General features: G+C 32.6%; 1 protein-coding gene across 1 annotated transcript; it reads left to right on the top strand.

Annotated features, from left to right (window-relative positions):
- The first annotated feature begins 5,491 nt into the window (after positions 1 to 5,491).
- On the top strand, positions 5,492 to 18,739 carry LOC113386696. Its single transcript, XM_026624460.1, has 7 exons — positions 5,492 to 5,536; positions 5,746 to 5,977; positions 7,314 to 10,094; positions 11,508 to 11,831; positions 15,165 to 15,634; positions 15,965 to 17,525; positions 18,412 to 18,739. Exons 1-7 carry the CDS (start codon positions 5,492 to 5,494, stop codon positions 18,453 to 18,455), a joined length of 5,457 nt encoding a protein of 1,818 aa, XP_026480245.1. The 3' UTR covers positions 18,456 to 18,739.
- Positions 18,740 to 18,780: the final 41 nt, after the last annotated feature.

The following is an 18,780-nucleotide window of genomic DNA, read 5'->3' as shown; positions in this document are numbered from 1 at the left end:
TAAAAATATTTATACGCCTAAACGTATGACTGAAAGTATTATATAACCCTATTGAAATAAATTAAGGGGTTGGGGTACTTGGAGGCACAAAAAAATGAGAATTTTCAGTATTTTTTGTTTGTTATTAAACGATGTTTTTTTACAAAAATATTAATGTTTTGACTTGAAGTACCAAAAATTTCAGAAAAAAAATTAAATATTCCCAAAGTTATAGCTGTTTTTGTTGACCCTGTTTCAAAAAACGGTCCTGGCGGTGACCATCATAACTCCTTAGAGATTCTCTAAAATCAATCAATAAAAAATAGTTTTATGAATAGATAATCCTGGGCCTGATCGAAGGTTTTCTTTTTTTGCAAAAATTAACTAAATGGCAGCATCAGAAACAAAATTTCTAGATTTTTGGGTAACAAATCAACAGTTAATTGGTCTTAAAAAATTGAAATTTTTGAAAAAATAAAAATCCTTTGATCAGGCCTGAGTTTATTATGTATTCTAAATGCTGAATAAATTTTATTAAAATTTACTAAGCGGTTTTTGAGTTACAGTGGTCACCGGTTCAAAAAACATAGTTTTGAGAAAAACGCGTTTAAAGTTTCACATTGGATTTACGTACAGAAATTCGAATTATTAAATTACTTAAACCGAGTCATCTATTTCTGGGCCATATAATAGTTCAACAGTCATTGTGCAAGTTTCCAAAATTTCCATTTGCTGTTGCCTACGAAGCATTCTGGCCACCCGAGTGTTTTCGTTGGCGCGCTGATCTGCCACTTTCACACGTGCAGCATCCAATTTTTCAGCATACCAATGGGAATTATACCCACAATTGGGTTCTAGGGTATCCATAATCAATAATAATGATTATGTATTTGAATTCAGCAATTTGTACGATAGTTTTTAGGCATATTTTTTAAACTAGTTGGTGGAAGCTTTTAATTTTTTCTGATTATGGATTCAATCTTGAACTACACATCTTGAAAGTAAATTATCATTGCTGAAATCGTCGTAAATCGGTTTAAAAGCTTTTAAAACATGAGGAGGCGAGGGAGAATAATTTTGAGTATAAGTATCGAGCTCCACTTGCGTCAACGCGCTGGTAAGAGTCCAATAACTCAAAAAGTAATCATCGGATCAACTTGAAATTTTCAGAGAACATTTTCAAGATATTACACTTAATGAAAATGCAAAAAAAAACGATTTTTCAAAAATTCCAAGTACCCCTAACCCCTTAAGCACTTGACAATCTTGACAAACTCAAAAAGTAATCATCGGATCAACTTGAAATTTTCAGAGAACATTTTCAAGATTTGCACTTAATGAAAAGGCAAAAAAAATAAAAATTGATTTTTCAAAAATTCCAAGTACCCCTAACCCCTTAAGCACTTGACAATAAATTCGTTTAAAAATCATTGTACATATTTTTATATACAATTGATATGATCATATTTTGTTATTTGTTTGTTATATGTTATTATGTGGCTGATTTGGTTTTGGTAGAATAAGTAAAGAGTTAAGAGTAGGAATTGAGACTATTTTATTCAACGCAGAACGTAGAACGTTTAACATCACTCATATTGATGTATATTTATTTCGATTTCGGCTATAATGACCATAATTGTTATAAAAAACATTGATATTTATTTTTATCTAAACGGTAAATATTAGCATTGGATAATAAAAAAATTGGAAATGTTGAATTTAGATATGGGTACATGCAGACAGCTAGCTTTTAAATATTGCAGGCTTGTTTCTGAAGCATTTAGAGCAAAAACTGGGTTTTGAATTTTTATGTCAAGGGACAACCATTTATTTATAAATATCTAACATGAGTCTTCTTAAAACGTAGAACTATAAAGCTCATGAAATTATATTGTAAATTACAAATTATAAAGCCCGAATGTCATATAAAAGGTTCTTGGATCAAATCTCTGTATTGTGTAAAAGATATTTGTTATACTTAAACAAAGGGGGCGTCCATTAATCACGTGAGGTTTTTAGGGGGAGGAGGGGGTCTGACAAAAAATCACGAAATATCACGTGGGGGAGGGAGGGGTATAGTGAGATATCACGTGTATTTATTTTTTAACTGACTTTTTAAAAAAAATCGAATATTTTCAAAAAATTTTTAAAAAATATACAGTTTTATCACGTAACTGAAAATACACGTGATATTTGGTGGGGGGAGGGTAATTTTGAATATCACCATGGATCACCAAGGAGGATGGGGGGTCCAAAATTCCTTAAAAACTCGCTCACGTGATTAATGGACGCCCCCAAAGCACTTGCAATATCTAAGAATAACATACTAAAACGTTAATAAAAGTGTTCAAAAATTAATAAGCTAGGAAATCATGAAATAGTATATAAAGTTAGTATATGGTACAAGAAATGAAAATGATGCAAGTTCAAAAGTTGTAGCAAAGAAAAAAATATAATACATTGCACTATTTTTTGCACAATACGATCTTATAGGTAAAACGAGAACTCAAACTTTTATATTAATACTTTTGAAATTATGAAATATATGGGAAATGGTACCTGGCCATCAATATGAATTTATCACATATTTATCAAATAATTTCTCAATTTTTATATTTAACTAGCTGACCCGGCAAACGTTGTTTTGCTAAATAAGGTATATTCTAAACCATTTCTAGAGAATCAAAAATATTAATACTTTAAGTGCAAAAGGATGTGTTGTTTGAATGCTATATACAATGAAGTATTATAAAAACAATAAACCCCATTAGTTTGTCTATATTTTGTCAATACAATCAAACTGCAAGTTTTATACACTTTCTATATAAAACATCGTATAATCTAATCCGAGTCTTTTTTGGTCTTTCGGCTTATTAATTACGTTTCAAGTTTTTCAGATTCTTTTTGGTTTCTGGATTTTGTGTATAATTGTAAATAATACTACTGAGCTTATACAAAATTTTCAAATTTTTGCGAGGAGAGATAAAAAATAAATTAAGTATTTCTTCTTTGACCTGCTTTTTGAAAAGTTTCAAGTTACATTCGATGAATTAAAGTAAATTTAATAAAAAGTATATATGTAGAGCAGGGCGAGACACAAAAGTCCAATTTGACTTTGAGCAAATATAAACTATATTGTGAAAACCATAATTATATCACAACAAATAAGACATATCAAACGAACAATTATCTGACTATGTTCAGTAAACTGACTTCTACTTCATCATTGTAGAAATGTGCTTGTTTGATGTCTTCCAAAAATTTGTTATCTAGACCTTTTTATCCTATATGCGGGGTAACTTGTAACGGGCAGGTGGCAAAAGGTTTAAAGCCTTATTATAATTTTAAAGGTATTTTACAAAATAATTACATTTTTAACTAATGCTAAAACTACCAACGGAAAAAAATACTTTTATTATGGATTTTCAAAGATTACCGTTTATCTCCCCCATTTCAAAGATTATCGTTTTCAAATCAAGTTTGTAGCTGGCTAACATCTTTTTTTCTCTACTTTCAAATATTGTTGTTAAACAATGCTTAACTTTACTGATTTTTGGCACATCGGTGGTGGACCTTTTTAATCCCGGTCCTTCATATATTACTATCTATTCTGCGATAAATTCTGGGAAATTATATCTGGAAAAATGTTATTCGACAAAATGTCCATTTGATAGATACCAAATTTAGGTTCTGAATTCAAATAAGATAAATAAAAAATAATATAACCTAGAAAATGTTTTATAAATACCAATGAGTATATAATTATACAAATGAGATCTTTCAGAGCACCGTGTTTGAGAAAAATATGCCAAAAAGTGCATTTTCATGTTAACATATCAAAAAAGTTTATATTTTGAGTCTCTAGTAACAATTGCGGCCCGTTTACTAACGTTTTTGTATATAAATAAAACTGCAAACAAAGCTACTTGCTACAAATTTATCATAAATAAATAATATTCGCGTAAAACATCCTATTAAACGTAATTGAACATCATCTGTCAAAAGCGTTTGACATTTCACGAAATTGCCACCGTCCGTTGTTTTATTTACATTACGCTTCAACAAAAATTTTCAAATTAAAAATGTAAAGTTTCTACGCGGATTTGAAATAATTTCTCACCTTTTGGACTTTCTCCGGATTAGCACGAATTTTTCAAGACTAAGACTGGCCAAATCGATTCAGCCGTTTTCGAGTTTTATTCGGACATTTGAAAGAGAGCTCCATTTTTATATATAAGATTACAAATTATAGCCCGAATGTCATATAAAAGGTTCTTGGATCAAATCGCTGTATTGTGTAAAAGACAGTTGTTATACTTAAAAATAGCATTTGCAATATCTAAGAATAAGATACTAAAACATTAATAAAAATGTTCAAAAATTAATAAGTTAGGAAATCATGAAATAGAATATAAAGTTAGTATATGGTACCAGAAATGAAAATGATGCAAGTACAAAATGCTGTAGCAAAGTAAATCATGCATTGCACTATTCTTTACACAATACAATCTTATAGGTAAAACGAGAACTCAAACTTTTATATCAATACTAGATGACCCGACAGACGTTGTCCTGTACCCATGTCTACAATTTTTTAATATAATTTACTAATATTTACCATTTACCTAAAAATAATAATTATTGATTTTTAAATTACTCTTTACGCCAAAATATATATACATTTATAATATGAGCAATGTTAAATGTAAAACTACTTTATAAAATGATGAGTCTCAATTCTCACACTATATTATAAAATTTAAGCCTTTTAAACGGTATAACATAACCGTAACCATAATATAACACTGGTACTTCATGTTGGATTAAATTTATTTAATTTTTTTTTATTATTTAAAATATCCAAATTTGCATCTTAAACTTCTCCTAATCGATGTCGTGAGGGCCGAATTGTATGTATTTATCTTTAATTTCCCATTTGTTGTTATAAAGTGAAATTTTGACAAATTTTAACAATATTGTGGAAAGATTAGTAAAAGATTCAAAGTCAAAGAAATTATATATTGAAAAAAAAAAAACTATATTGATAATTTAATATCCGAATCTTATGTTGGCGCCTTCTAAGGCGTGCGCTCGTATTTTACATCCCAGTACTTTATAATCATATACATCCTAGAAAATTTCTCTAACAAACTCCAGAAAGATTTATCAAAATCCGAATAATAGTTTAGGAAAAGTATACAATGAGTGCTTGTAATTTAATATGAACATATAATAGCAATAAAGCTCAAATTGATTCAATGTTTTAGTTAGAAAACGTTTGTATGTGAAAAAGAAAAGGGCTGTTTTCAGGGTTTTCCCGACAGTTATTCGATTTTTTCTCACCGTAAGAACCATCCTTGGACTTCAACGAACAATTTAAAAAAAGAATTGGCCAAATTGTTCCAGGCGTTGTTGTTGAGTTATGCGCTTACCAACACATTTTGCGATTCATTTTTATATATAAGATTTTTGAAATTATGAAATATATGGTAAATGGTATCTGACCATCAATATGAATTTATCACTTTGTTATGGGTTCTTTTCGTTTATGAAACAGGTACGTTCAATGAATTCTTTTATTCGTTTTTTTAGATAAAATAGAACAACATAAAAAATATTTAGTCCGTCTATACAATTTTTTCTCGGGATATTATCAATATAATTAGCCCTAAAAAAAAACTGAAAATACGTCACGACACGCAACAAACCGAACGAAATCAACTATTGCACCTGTTCACTTGCTAACTGCCTGTTACTCATTCACAGGTGGAACCATGGAATTCGGTGCGCGTGACGCTGTCGATACCGAGAGAGGCGGCCGCGAGGTTGCGGAGGTTAGCTGCCGAAGGTTCCGCGGCGTTGAGGGCGCTGGGGGTACTATCAGTGCAGGTTGACGGTGATGCAGTCATTTCGTTGAGGCTAGCAGGACCTGCAGGAAGTTCATCTAATCCTGCTGCGGGTGGCACCAGAGAGATCGTACTAAGGACAGCCCCTGCGGGTATGAATGGTCTATTTTCAGCTGCTTATGTTTTATTATGATGTCTAGTGTATTTTAAATCTGGTTTTGAAGATTCCAAAGCCGTTATTAATAGAGTAAATTGTTTGAATAATATTCTTTTCAAGATTAAGCAAATCTTCGTTCTTATTCCAACTTAGTATAATTGTAAACATACTACTTTTTTGTACTCTGGTATTCAACTTTTTCAAAAACTATTTAACCCTCCGTCGGTCGGATATTTTTTCTCCTTCGAACGGTCGGAAAGGTCTGGCTAGACCACCATTCATTTTACATGCATTTATATGGGATAAATGAGTTTTTGGTGTCTTATATATTAACGATTATTAGTAGTAAATATTTATAGTTTTGATTTTTTCTTTTTCTTACCGTCTTTTGCATGTGTTGAGCTTGCTTACAAAAATTAGTACATATTATATTATATTATATAAAAAAAATCAAGAAATATAAAAAAATCGTTGCTTTTATTGTTAATTTTTCTGTTTTATATCAATGAAAAACAATATTTATTCTTTTTCGGCGCCTTTGAAATGAATGTGAAATTCAAATGAAAACGAAATGAGTCGCCTTTGAAATGAGCTGTAAAACTTAAAGTGAAAATATAATTTCACTACAGGTTTGCCAAAAAAAAATTTCGAACGCGGTACGGGTAGAAAAATTGTTGATAACGTGTGCATTACTCATACGATTTTCAGTGTTTGCGATTACCAATAAGTTTGGTAGGTTTTCAAAGAACTCTCGTCATGAAAATACTAATATTCATGTTACTACACATAGCAAAGAATATATACAACGCAGTTTGAATAGAAAATACCATGAAAAAAGACAAAATAATGGTTTACCATATATCAAAAAGCGTATATTTCATACAAAATGTATTGGTGGTCTAGACAGACCTTTCCGACAGTTCGAAGTATAAAAAATTTAATATCCTTATAATTATCCTTCTCTACATTTTTTTGTCCTGATTTTTTCATTGATCGACAGCTAATGAAATTTTAGGAAAAGTCAAGAAATTTCAAGTCGATAGGATTACTAGAAGTATTTTTTTTTTTAAATTGAAGTCGAAAAAAGTCTGGCCAGACCACGCCGACCGACGGAGGGTTAATACGTGTGCTATAATTGAATATCATTGCATAATATTTAATAGATATACTATAGTTGAATGACATTACATAAATCATCGGAAATGCATAAAAACATTTATCCGCCTTTAATGAAAAACGTAAAAACTAATTTTCGGATAATTTTTTATATTTTATTATTTTGTTTATAATTGTACTCAGGTATGCATTGTATGTTATTATTATTATTCTAGATGGCGCTTCATCTAGTACGAGTAGTACGTCTGATTCCACCGGCCTTGCCGGTTTAGGCAGACTACTAACAGCTGCCGCCTCTTCTACTTCTGCCTCCACCAGCACCGCTTTGCCTACGCCAACCTCTGTGCCGGATAAGAACCCACCTGATAAAATAATTCCTCTACCAATTCCGCCATTGCCTCAAGCAGCCACCACCTCCGATAGTTTCAAAAGCCCTAATACTGTTTGTCCTATGGACGGAAAGTTGCCTCTTCATGTGCCTACTCCACCTGCATCAACAGATGTACGCGAGTATCCCTTTGAAAGCATGACGCAGGCAAGGGTTATACATCGACGGGAAAATACAATGGCTATAAATGGACAATTTGTAGCCCCTAATGCTCCTGCTCCTCCCCCACCGCCTTATCCAGCCGCCGCAGCGCAAAATATTGCAATATCAAGTCCGCTGCTAGTTAATCTGCTGCAGAACGATGGAGGTGCACCTAATACGCCTCCAGTAAAAATTGTCCCAAACAAGCAAGATTCACTTGAGAACGCTATTTTGCCCATAGTGGAAGCTGCAGGAGGAGCAGTTAAACAGCAGCAGCAGCAGCAAAATGCTGCGGGTACAGCCACTATAGTGCAATATGCAAACGGCAGCAGAGCGGCGGTTACAGTGCCTTCAACAAACAGATTCCCTTTAGCCGCAACAACGCGACTTGTTCATGTGAATACAACACAGATCAAGAAGCCACCCGCAGCAGTTGCACGATTTCCTGTGGTACAGCAGCGACCTGCTGCAGTTCTACAATATCATCAACAACAGCAGCCTCAGCAGCCATATTCCAGCACTCATTTTACTGCTAACACTGCAACTATGGATTCACAAACCAAATCTAGTTACCAAGAATTTCAAAGATATCAGCAACAATACAATGCTCAGCAAAATGCTGCCAGTAACTGGCAGCAACAACAGCAACCTGCTGTTGCTGGTAGTGCTAGTACTAGTTTGAACATTCTGCAAGATCCTTTAATTCTTTCAGATTTAACAGAATTGACAAAGAGTGATTTAGACACTTTATTACCAACTCTCAATAGTGGTGATATTGATAGTGAGTTGTCATGTCTGGACAGCAAGACATCTAAAACACTTGATGCAGACTTTAGTTTAGACTTGGTTGATCCATCTACTGGCTCATTAGATGCAATTTCTTCAGAATCAGCTCAAAATACAACAGCTACACAGCCACCACCTGTTGAATTAACGAGCACAGGCAAACCTAGGAAATATTTAATTAATCCTCTTTCAGGGGATTTAGAACCAATGCCTTCAGAAGAGAGTTGCAGTGAAGAAGAGCCTGATTCCACTTTCAACATTTTCAACTCTGAAAGATCAAACTCAATATTTTCGGATGATGAAACGTCATGCTCTACAGAATTTTCTAAGAGATTTGACACATCAGATCAGAGTGACTCGGAAACTACCATGCGTTCTAGTAATTCAGAAAATAGTGTAAAATGTGGTATGCCTAAAAGTAGAATGAAGAAAGACAAAAGTTTAAGTGCAAGGGAACCTAAAAGTGGATTGAAGAAGGTGTTGAACAAAGATAAAGCAATTACTAAAAATATTATGAAAGATAAAGTTGTGATGATGAAGGATAAAACAATGAAATTGGTTAAAAATGCCATTCCCAAGGAAAAATCTGTAGCTACGTTTGGTGCAAAAACTGTTGTAAAATCATCATTGGTTGAAATGGATAAAAGCAATTTGGCTGAGAAGAATGAAAAAATTAAACTCAGGTTGAAATTGGAAAAGTCAGAACCGGTATCTCCAGCATATAAAGTTGATGTAAGTTTTTTAAATCAACCAAAGAAAGGAACAGCCAACGCAATGATGCCTGCCATGCCCTTGAATAACATAAAACCAGGTGGTTTGGCACCGTCAAGTGGAGCTACCAGTGAGGAACTTAGAGTGCCTCCTTTACATATAAGTCTTAGAGGTCGCAATTCTGTAGTCATCAAAAATTCTAAGAAGGACCGCAAAAAACCTATGATTGGAGCAGATGGTGAGCAAATAGGTGATGCATCAGATAAAAGGATGAAATTTATGAAACTCCAACAAAAAGACATGTTAAATGACTTGTCAGAACAAACTTCGAAATCTTTAGTTAATAAATTTAGTGATGATCTTTCGCCCACAAAAGATAATATGAAAATTGTCAAAAACTCTATGAAATTTAATCATTCAGATTTGGAAGACGTTCCTTTGAACTACAGAGTTCGAGAGGCTGGTGAAGTGTTCACAGGTGCTTATCATGTAAAATCTATTTCACGAAGCTCACATATTGTGACCAAAAATGCAATAGGACTAAAGAACTCACAGCAGCATGTGAAGTCAAATTTGGTTGTGGCTGGTTCAAAGTTAAGTAAAAAGATAAAGCCTGCTGGAGAAAGTGAGTTAGGTGGTATAACTGATTCTAAGTCAAATAATGTAGACAGTGGATTATTGGTGAATAATCATGAAAAATTTTCAAGTGTTAAGGACAGGTGGAATTTGAATAGTTTTATGAATGTAAACAACTCACTGGCTGGTGCCAGTAGTGGTACTTCGAACAAATTAGTGAAATATGTTAGTAAACAGTCTGTGGTGAATAGTGAATCAGTTGATGGTTCAGTGAAAAGGACAGGTGTGGGACAAGAAATCAGTGATAATACAATAGTGAATAGCCCAAATGGGGCTCAAACACCTTCACCACCTGAAAAGCGGAGGAGAATATCACAATCTGAGCAGCTGTCTGGTGGGTTGAATGAGATTATATTATTTCATTCTTATTTAATTATACTTTTTAACATGGGTTTCTTTTCACTTAATTCACTGAATAAATATTCTGAAGTTTTACATTGTATATACACATACATTGTACGAGAGGATATATTATACAGGGTGTCCCACAACTCAATGTCAAGTCGAAATGGGGTGATAGTATTGATCGTAACTATCATGAGAAAAATTAGAAAAAAAAAATTCCTTACAGTTTGAAAAATATAAGCTTTTAAATGCAATTTATGGCTTTGTTAAAATTGTGATCATTTTTTCAGTTGTTCTAGTTAATTTCTATGTATTGTTCATTTAAACTTTGGATTCATAACCCTAAATAACATTTCTAGAACCACAGTAAAAATAAAGACACAATTTCTCAAAGTTTTTAAAAAATAATACTTTTTGTTAACTATGATCTTAATTTTTTTTAAATTAGTTTCTTCTTTAAAAAAAATTTATAGTGTGTTTACTAATCAGAATTATATGATGGTAAAATACTTGATTGTTTCATAATGAAAGATTAAAAAAAAAGCCTAAAAATAACATGATGAATGCTAATGCTATTTCACTCAATGTTTCTGTCTCACAAATTGAAATTTTCCCATACAACACTACTTGTGAGTAAAATGCACTAGAAAAAATCATGTTATTTTTAGGTTTTTATTGTTTTACTTGATTTTTTATTATGAAATTATCAAGTATTTTGCTATTTTACAATTCCGCGCCAAGTTTAGATGGAGCTTGCCATCCCACTTTAGTATATTTTTTTTTAAAGGAGGGCCTCTCAAAGAAGACAAATTTTAAAAATGATAGTTTGAAAATGTTTTAGTCATGTCTTAATCCTTGACAAGATATAGCACTTGTGTGATTATTTTCTATTGTGGTTCTAAAAATGTTATCTAAAGTTCAAAGAAACAAAATTAATAAAAATTAACCACAACAATGAAAAATTATCACAGTTTCAACAAAGTTGTAAGTTACACTTAAAAGCTCATAATTTTCAAACTACAAGAATAATTTTTATCTAATTTTTTCATGATAGTTACGATCAATGCTAGCACCCCGTTTGGACTTGATATTGAGGTCTGGAAAACCTTGCGTAGATGCTTGATTATTTACTTTACGATTACTTGATAACTAAATATAAGAATCTTGAATTAGTTTAGGATCGGGAATATAGAGATATTTATTATAAACTGAAAGAATAGGTCTTTAGGTAGAGTAGGAATAGGAATCTTTTGTATGTTCTCTAATCCACAACCTATCAATGTACAGCATCAGTGATCATACTCATTATATTTGCTATATTAGAAGAGAAACTTGTATTATTTATAAATGTAGATATAAATGCATAGATCTAATGTATTAAACTCATATGTTTCTCTTTCAGAATCTCATAATCAGCATCAGCCTCCAAGCCATCCCCCATCTTCATCGTTATCCGTCCGACAGTCCCAAGATACACCTGCAGTCATAGGTTCTACAAATGTGGGAACGCTTCCTAATGTTGCCAATCTCACCTCCAAAACTCAACAAAATAGTTCGCCAAAGCATTCAAGTAATACATCTGGCAACTCTGGCAGCGGCAACAATAGCAATTCTTCATCGGGAAGTGGTTCCAAAGGATGTGGAAATGCTTATAAAAGCGGATCTGGAAAATTAGCGACGAAGCGGGATAGGAAGGAGAGTTATAGTAATAACAGCGCGGGAAACGGTAATTTTAAAATTGTGTTTTATGAATTATAGTTACCAATAGGGAATGCAATACCAATAAAATTTTTGATATAGGTATTTCGATATTTTAGATTTTAAAACCGGTAATATCGGTATTAATTTCACTGATGCAAAATTTAAACAATATTAAAAGTTACTTGTACAACAATATAAAAAATAAACGAAATACAAATAAAAAAAATAAAACCTAGAAAAGAAGATAGAACTTGTACATATACATATACACAACTAAACAACAACAAAATTTCTTTTTGTTAATATTTAACAAAATCATATTCAACTTGATATAATAATATTACTTTAATAGGAATATGTGATTTTTAATTTTAATCCAAGTTATAATATCAAGTGAAAAAAAATATTTTGATCCAATCCACATTCATTTAACTTGGTGCTATTGAATATTTTTCGATATTTACAAATAGGGAATGCAATACCGATGGAAAATTTCAATACCGGTATTTCGGTAATATTTCATTTTAAAACCGGAATACCGGTAAATTACTGGTATTTTATTATCTCAAACAAACGTAAACAAAATTGAAAGTTACTAGTACAAATATAAAAAAATGTATATACAACTACTACTATATTCAACTAATCAATAAAATAAACCAGTAAGTTTATTTTTTTAAATAATAATTTAACAAAAGTATATGCAATTTAATTAATTCAATATCACTATTGAGTACTTTTTACCAAAAAAAATTTATAAGTAAGTATGACCAAAAACTCATAAAAGATCATATTACATTATTATAATAAACTGCATTGTCCGATGTGTTAAATTAGCATAATCACCAATATTTTAAGAAAATAATTTTTCTACACTAATTTAAGATCGGATTCTTTGTCGAGATAAATAATAAGTTACTATAATTGTTGAGTATTGTTATTTAAAATAATGTGATGCTTCTATAGTATTTTCAAACTTCGAATCGTTTTCGAAAAATAATATTTTATAATTGTAATAAGAAGCAAAAATATTTAGTAATTATCATAATTATTATGCATGAAGTTAGAAAAAATAAAGATTAGGGGGTAATCTGTATGATATAAAATAGTTTGGCGCAAATATCACTTAAAAAACCGTTACATTTTTACAAAAGATGAAACAAACATCATTATCTATCAATCCAATTCTATTTCTTGTAACACGATATGAAGCCCTTTGGAAAGCAATAAATATTCAGTTTAATGACGGGTTGAGATAATATTTGACATTTGTTTATCTTATAGAATAACATGTAGATATAGCTGTTTATGCGATTATGGAATTTAAAGATAAATTTGTTCCGAGAAATTTAAACTTTAAGGTATTATGTATCAAATAGCGCTTATGTAAAAATACCGAAAATACCGGTATTTTTGGAATAAATACCGGTAAAAATACCGCCCGAAAATCGGGCGGCTTACCGGTAATTCGGTATACCGGTATACCGGTATTGCATTCCCTATTTACAAATATCAAAATAAAATGAATGTGCAAGAAAGACCCAAAAATAATTGAAGATCATATTACAATATTATAATAAACTGTATTGCCTGTATCTGATGTGTTAAATCAGCATCATTTTCAATATTTTAAAAAGTTTAAAAGATTTATTTTTCAATATTAAAGTTTAAAATCCGATACTTTATCAATGAAAACCACGACATAATATAATTGTTCAGTATTTTTATTTAAAACAATATGATGACCATATATGTACCATTTCCAAATGCGATACTTTTTACTTCAAATAATATTTTATAATTGTTGAGTTTTTTTTATTTCTCAAGATTAAATTACTAGCTGCTTTGCAATAACAAAAACATTTAGTGATTATTTTGATTAATAATTATAAAGCAAGAACCAAAATAAAGATTACCCGACGTTAAGCTTTATTTTGTTGATTTTGAATATTTTTTGTATAAAATATTTTGGCGCCAATGTCCCTTATAAAGGCCGTTACATTTTTGCATAAGAAGAAATAAACGTCGTTATTCGTTAGTCCGATTCTATTCATTGTGAATTAACCCTCCGTCGGTCGAATATTTTTTCACCTTCGAACGGTCGGAAAGGTCTGGCTGGACCACCATTCATTTTACATTCATTTATATGGGATAAATGAGTTTTTGGTGCCTTATATATTAACGATTATTAGTAGTAAATATTTATAGTTTTGATTTTTTCTTTTTCTCACCGTCTTTTGCATGTGTTGAGCTTGCTTATAATAAAAATATTACATATTATACTATATAAAAAAAATCAAGAAATATAAAAAATCCTTCCTTTTTTGTTAATTTTTCTGTTTTATATCAATGAAAAACAATATTTATTCTTTTTTGGCGCCTTTGAAATGAATGTGAAATTCAAATGAAAACGAAATGAGTCGCCTTTGAAATGAGCTGTAAAACTCAAAGTGAAAATATAATTTTACTACAGGTTTGCCAAAAAAAAATTTCGAACAACTGAAAACCGATTTTCAGTGTTTGCGATTACCAATAAGTTTGGTAGGTTTTCAAGGAACTCTCGTCATGAAAATACTAATATTCATGTTACAACACATAGCAAAGAATATACAACGTAGTTTGAATAGAAAATACCATGAAAAAAGACAAAATACTGGTTTACATATATCAAAAAGCGTATATTTCATACAAAATGTATGGGTTGTCTAGACAGACCTTTCCGACCGTTCGAAGTATAAAAAAGTTAATATCCTTATTATTATCCTTCTGTACATTTTTTCGTCCTGATTTTTTCATTGATCGACAACTAATGAAATTTTAGGAAAAGTCAAGAAATTTCAAGTCGATAGGATTACTAGAAGTATTATTTTATTTTAATTGAAGTCGAAAAAAGTCTGGCCAGGCCACGCCGACCGACGGAGGGTTAATATGAAGTCCTTTGGAAAGCAATATATAATTAATTTATAGACTGGTCGAACTTAAAGAGGCTGAGGTTCTGAGGAACTCAAACTGAAGTGTATTATGTATCAACTATATTATATTTCATTATCAAAAATACCAATATTTTTAAGATAAATACCGGTATTAATACTGCCGAAAATTTATATGGTTTACCAGTTTTTCCGTATTACCGGTATTGGATTCCCTAGGTACCATGATGATTTATAATGCTCTGTTATGAATTTACGTAGTATAGACATCTTGTAGACGAAACTCTGTAAAACATATTTGATCATCTCCATCTCCATATTTATCACAAATACTAATAAGGTTACTTTACTAATTTATAGCAATTTTACCACTTTATGTAACTTAAAAATATTATATGTTAATGTTTTTCAATGTGTTTTTACAACAGTGGCGTATCACAATCCCGATGCAAAAACAACGAACGAAGCGGATTTTATGAAACAACACAACATATCGGCTTCACAGACCAATACCACTGAAATGAAAACTGTAAAATCTTTATCATTACCTCAAGGAGACATGGATGTAATGTCGGAAGAAAAATTCAAAAGAAAATTATTAGAGAATACAGATGACCCGCCAGCATTATATGCTAGCAGGAAAGATTTACTAAGTGACCTGATGGATGAAAAAGAATCACCAGGCGGATTGACGAACGATCCGTCAGCAGCCGCTGCAGTCTCGGGAGGTACGCGTGGTAGTCCAAATTCCCAGGCTCAAGGAGAGGATTCTGGAATAGAATCTATGGACGCTTTAAGTGAAAAGTCTCCGCATCAGGCAGCTGGGCAGAGTCCTCAAGATGTTACCAGAACGGAAGGGAGCGTGGTCAAACATTATCCTACTAAAAGGGATGAAAAGGTAAGATAATAAGAATTATGAGATGAGAATTTGCTAAACTAACATTTAGCCTGCTATTTAAAATAGTGATTTTTAACTTTTAGAAACATGCTACAATATTAAAGTAATATTTTTTTTTATAATGTTGTTAAAAATAAAGCTCAGATTATAAAAATAAAATATAATGGATTCACTTGCTCAACTTGTGTAACTTATCTTTTTTTTAAATTTGTTAAATAGGACAAATTAGAAATTGACTAAACATTAATTTAACAATTCTTTCAGTGATTTTTATTGTTAGTCTGACACTTATACATATACCTATACTTATACAGTTGAATTATTTTACAGTTGGATATAAAAGCCCAGCGATCAGCGACAGCAGAGAATGTAACAAACAAAGCAGATTATGAAGCTCACATGGAAATTGGTTACATTGAGGCAGAATTAGCTAAAATGGAAGGATTATCTCCAGATGCGAGTTTGGTTGCAGCTGCGGAATTTCTCAAGAAAGATAAATTGAATGGGGATAGGGGTGGTCTTCTAACTGCAACCCAATCTCCTAAAGATATTTTGCGGGATCTTACGTCAGCGGCAGGAGCTCTAATAAAAGAAACAAACTTGCACTCAGTCAAAGTAGAAGAAAATTTGAGTGACATTCTATTAGGAGAGGAAAACAAACAACGAATGGATTTGAATGATAATGATAAAACATCAATTATGGATAACAAAGATAGCACAAAAAAAGAGGTAAAGAAGGAGGAAAAGCCAGTTGTGGATGATGGTAGAGTAGTTTTAAAATCCGAACCTGATGATCCATTGCCGTTAAGAGTCACACCTGCTTTGTACACTTATTCAAATAGCAATGAAAGGAGTAGGGATGCAAGTCCTGTGCCGGATTCCGAGAGTCCTGTTAGTGAAAAGCAGACGCGATTAGGACAAGCTGATGACAGCATGATGCAACAACTTTCAATAGAAATTCCTTCCCAACATGATGCTACAAGTGATGCTAAAAGCACGCCCCGAATACGTACACGAGCGAGCAGTAGGTTAGAAAGTCCAGCTGCTGATTTAGCTAAATTACATAGCCCAAACTCCGCCGCGAGCAGGTCCGGATCTCCCGCCTTATTTTCCAAAGCAAACAAAAATTCTTTGGAAAAACTGAGTCCCAAATTGACCCCAGTAGCCGCGAAAGGTAAAAGAAAACGACACGAAAGTGAAAGTTCAACACAGTCGTGTGTGTCCAATGAAGACTTATCGCAACAGCAACCACGTAGTAAAAAGTCGAGACGATGTCTCGAGAACGCGGTGGAGTTGATAAAAGCTTGCATGGGAGTCGATGGTCAACCTGTAACGCCCGTCCAAAATGCTAAAGGTGGTCAAAAAGTTGGCAAAGAAGCGAGCAAAATCAAAACAAGGCACAAGACGATTAGTGATAGCAACGAAACTCTGAATTCATCAGATAGCGACGAGCCTCTCATAGAAGTAGCCGGAAAGGTGCGAAATTCAAGCAAGTACAATAGTATTGAATCTAAGTCTATTTCCACAAGGCACAACTCCAAATCCATGATAGCAAATCATAATCAGAAAACAAATGCGGCATCAACTGGAGTAAATCCGAATTCGACTTCAAGTAATGCTGCAACGGCTATGAATAACATGAAAAATGTGTCGGTAAAGATTCAAAACTGCGACGCTGCTGCTGCAGCGGCGGGCGGTGGTGTAGCAATGAGCACGAGACGGTCAGTTCGGATGGGCGGTGCAGCAGCTGCCGCCGCTGCAGCAGGGGGGGCGACCAACAAAGGCGGGGCTGTCGCTGCCACAGCACCCGTGGTTGCAGCGGCGGCGGGTGGAGCAAGCAAGATAGTGCCTCAAGCACAAACTGAGGATAGGCGGAAAACAAGAAGCGCAGGTTTGTTGAAATTGTTATCTTTTTTTATCTAGCCAACTATTTTACCTGAACAAACATTTCGGATAATCTATACTTAAACTTGTAGATAGTGTAGTACTTGTAGATGATTTTCTCAATAATTTAATGCCACTTATAAATCAATACAATACACAACAGTAACTTTGACTTGATAAAATAAAAAATAAATTAAAATACTTCGACAGTATTTAAGGCCTTTGCTGTTGACTTTTGTACATGCTGTCCAAAGTTTAAAAAAGTGAGAAAAAGTGCTATAATAAAAAGAAAAGTGGCTCTTCAACTTCTTGATCAGACAACTTGAAATTTGTTTATATTATATAGAAAAAAGAGAGTCTTGACGATGTAATGTATATTGTGCACTAAAAAATGCTAGCAAAAAAATTTAAATGAAGCAAGATCCTGTTTTGAAAAATGATGAATGGTAGGATTGTGTATTACATGTTTCAAAATATATCATACTGAGTATGAATATTGACTAAATTTATGGTTATTAACTAATTGGCTTAGAATTTCTACTCAAGTTAGAACAGGAATATTTTTTTTGATAAAAACTGGCTGAATCATTTTTCTTGCCGAGATATGGTACTTCTTTTTGTTGCTTCAAAGAAGATAAGAGCAAATGTCTATTCAACTATATTGCACAATTAAGCAAAATTAATTATTAGTGCTTGAAAATGAAAAATAACTTTTTGGTTAGACTAATTTCTTATTAGCATTATTCGACAGCTTAGACTTTTTTTTGCTCAAATCTGGGTATTAGAACACATTAAAAGATTAAAATACTCTATTTTTGAAGACTAATTTTAATACTGCAGTGTGAGGAGCAACTATTATAGTCTATCTAATTTCAATATGTTTATTCTTCTAGTTATAGAGACACGTTCCGGTGGCGGAACTCGTGACGTGAAGTGACCCCGCGCCCCTGACCCTGACGCCCTCCTGGACGTCTGGGTCCAAGACGTCACCGCTGCCGGCAACACTACTGACGATGACGTCACATTGTCACCAGCCGAGTCGACTGACGAAAATTCTAGAGGAGCAGAAAGTGTTTTTACTTTCTCTTCGAATTCCTGCTGTTCATCTGAGATCAGCTCGGAAGTGGACGAGATGTCAGATCGAGAGATTGAAGAAATGATACCCAAACAAGTTGTAAGGCAAGATGATTCACAAAAGGCAGCAGGTAATGGTGAGGAACTGATGTATTCTGCGGTTAATATTGGATTGAATTGATGCGCTG

This window comes from Ctenocephalides felis, unplaced genomic scaffold (genome assembly GCF_003426905.1).
Source record: "Ctenocephalides felis isolate EL2017-DRISC unplaced genomic scaffold, ASM342690v1 CF-g0.4_SCAFFOLD_00845, whole genome shotgun sequence".
Taxonomy (NCBI): domain Eukaryota; kingdom Metazoa; phylum Arthropoda; class Insecta; order Siphonaptera; family Pulicidae; genus Ctenocephalides; species Ctenocephalides felis.
Note: the sequence above shows the minus strand (reverse complement) of the source record. Positions and strands in the feature narration are given on the sequence as shown.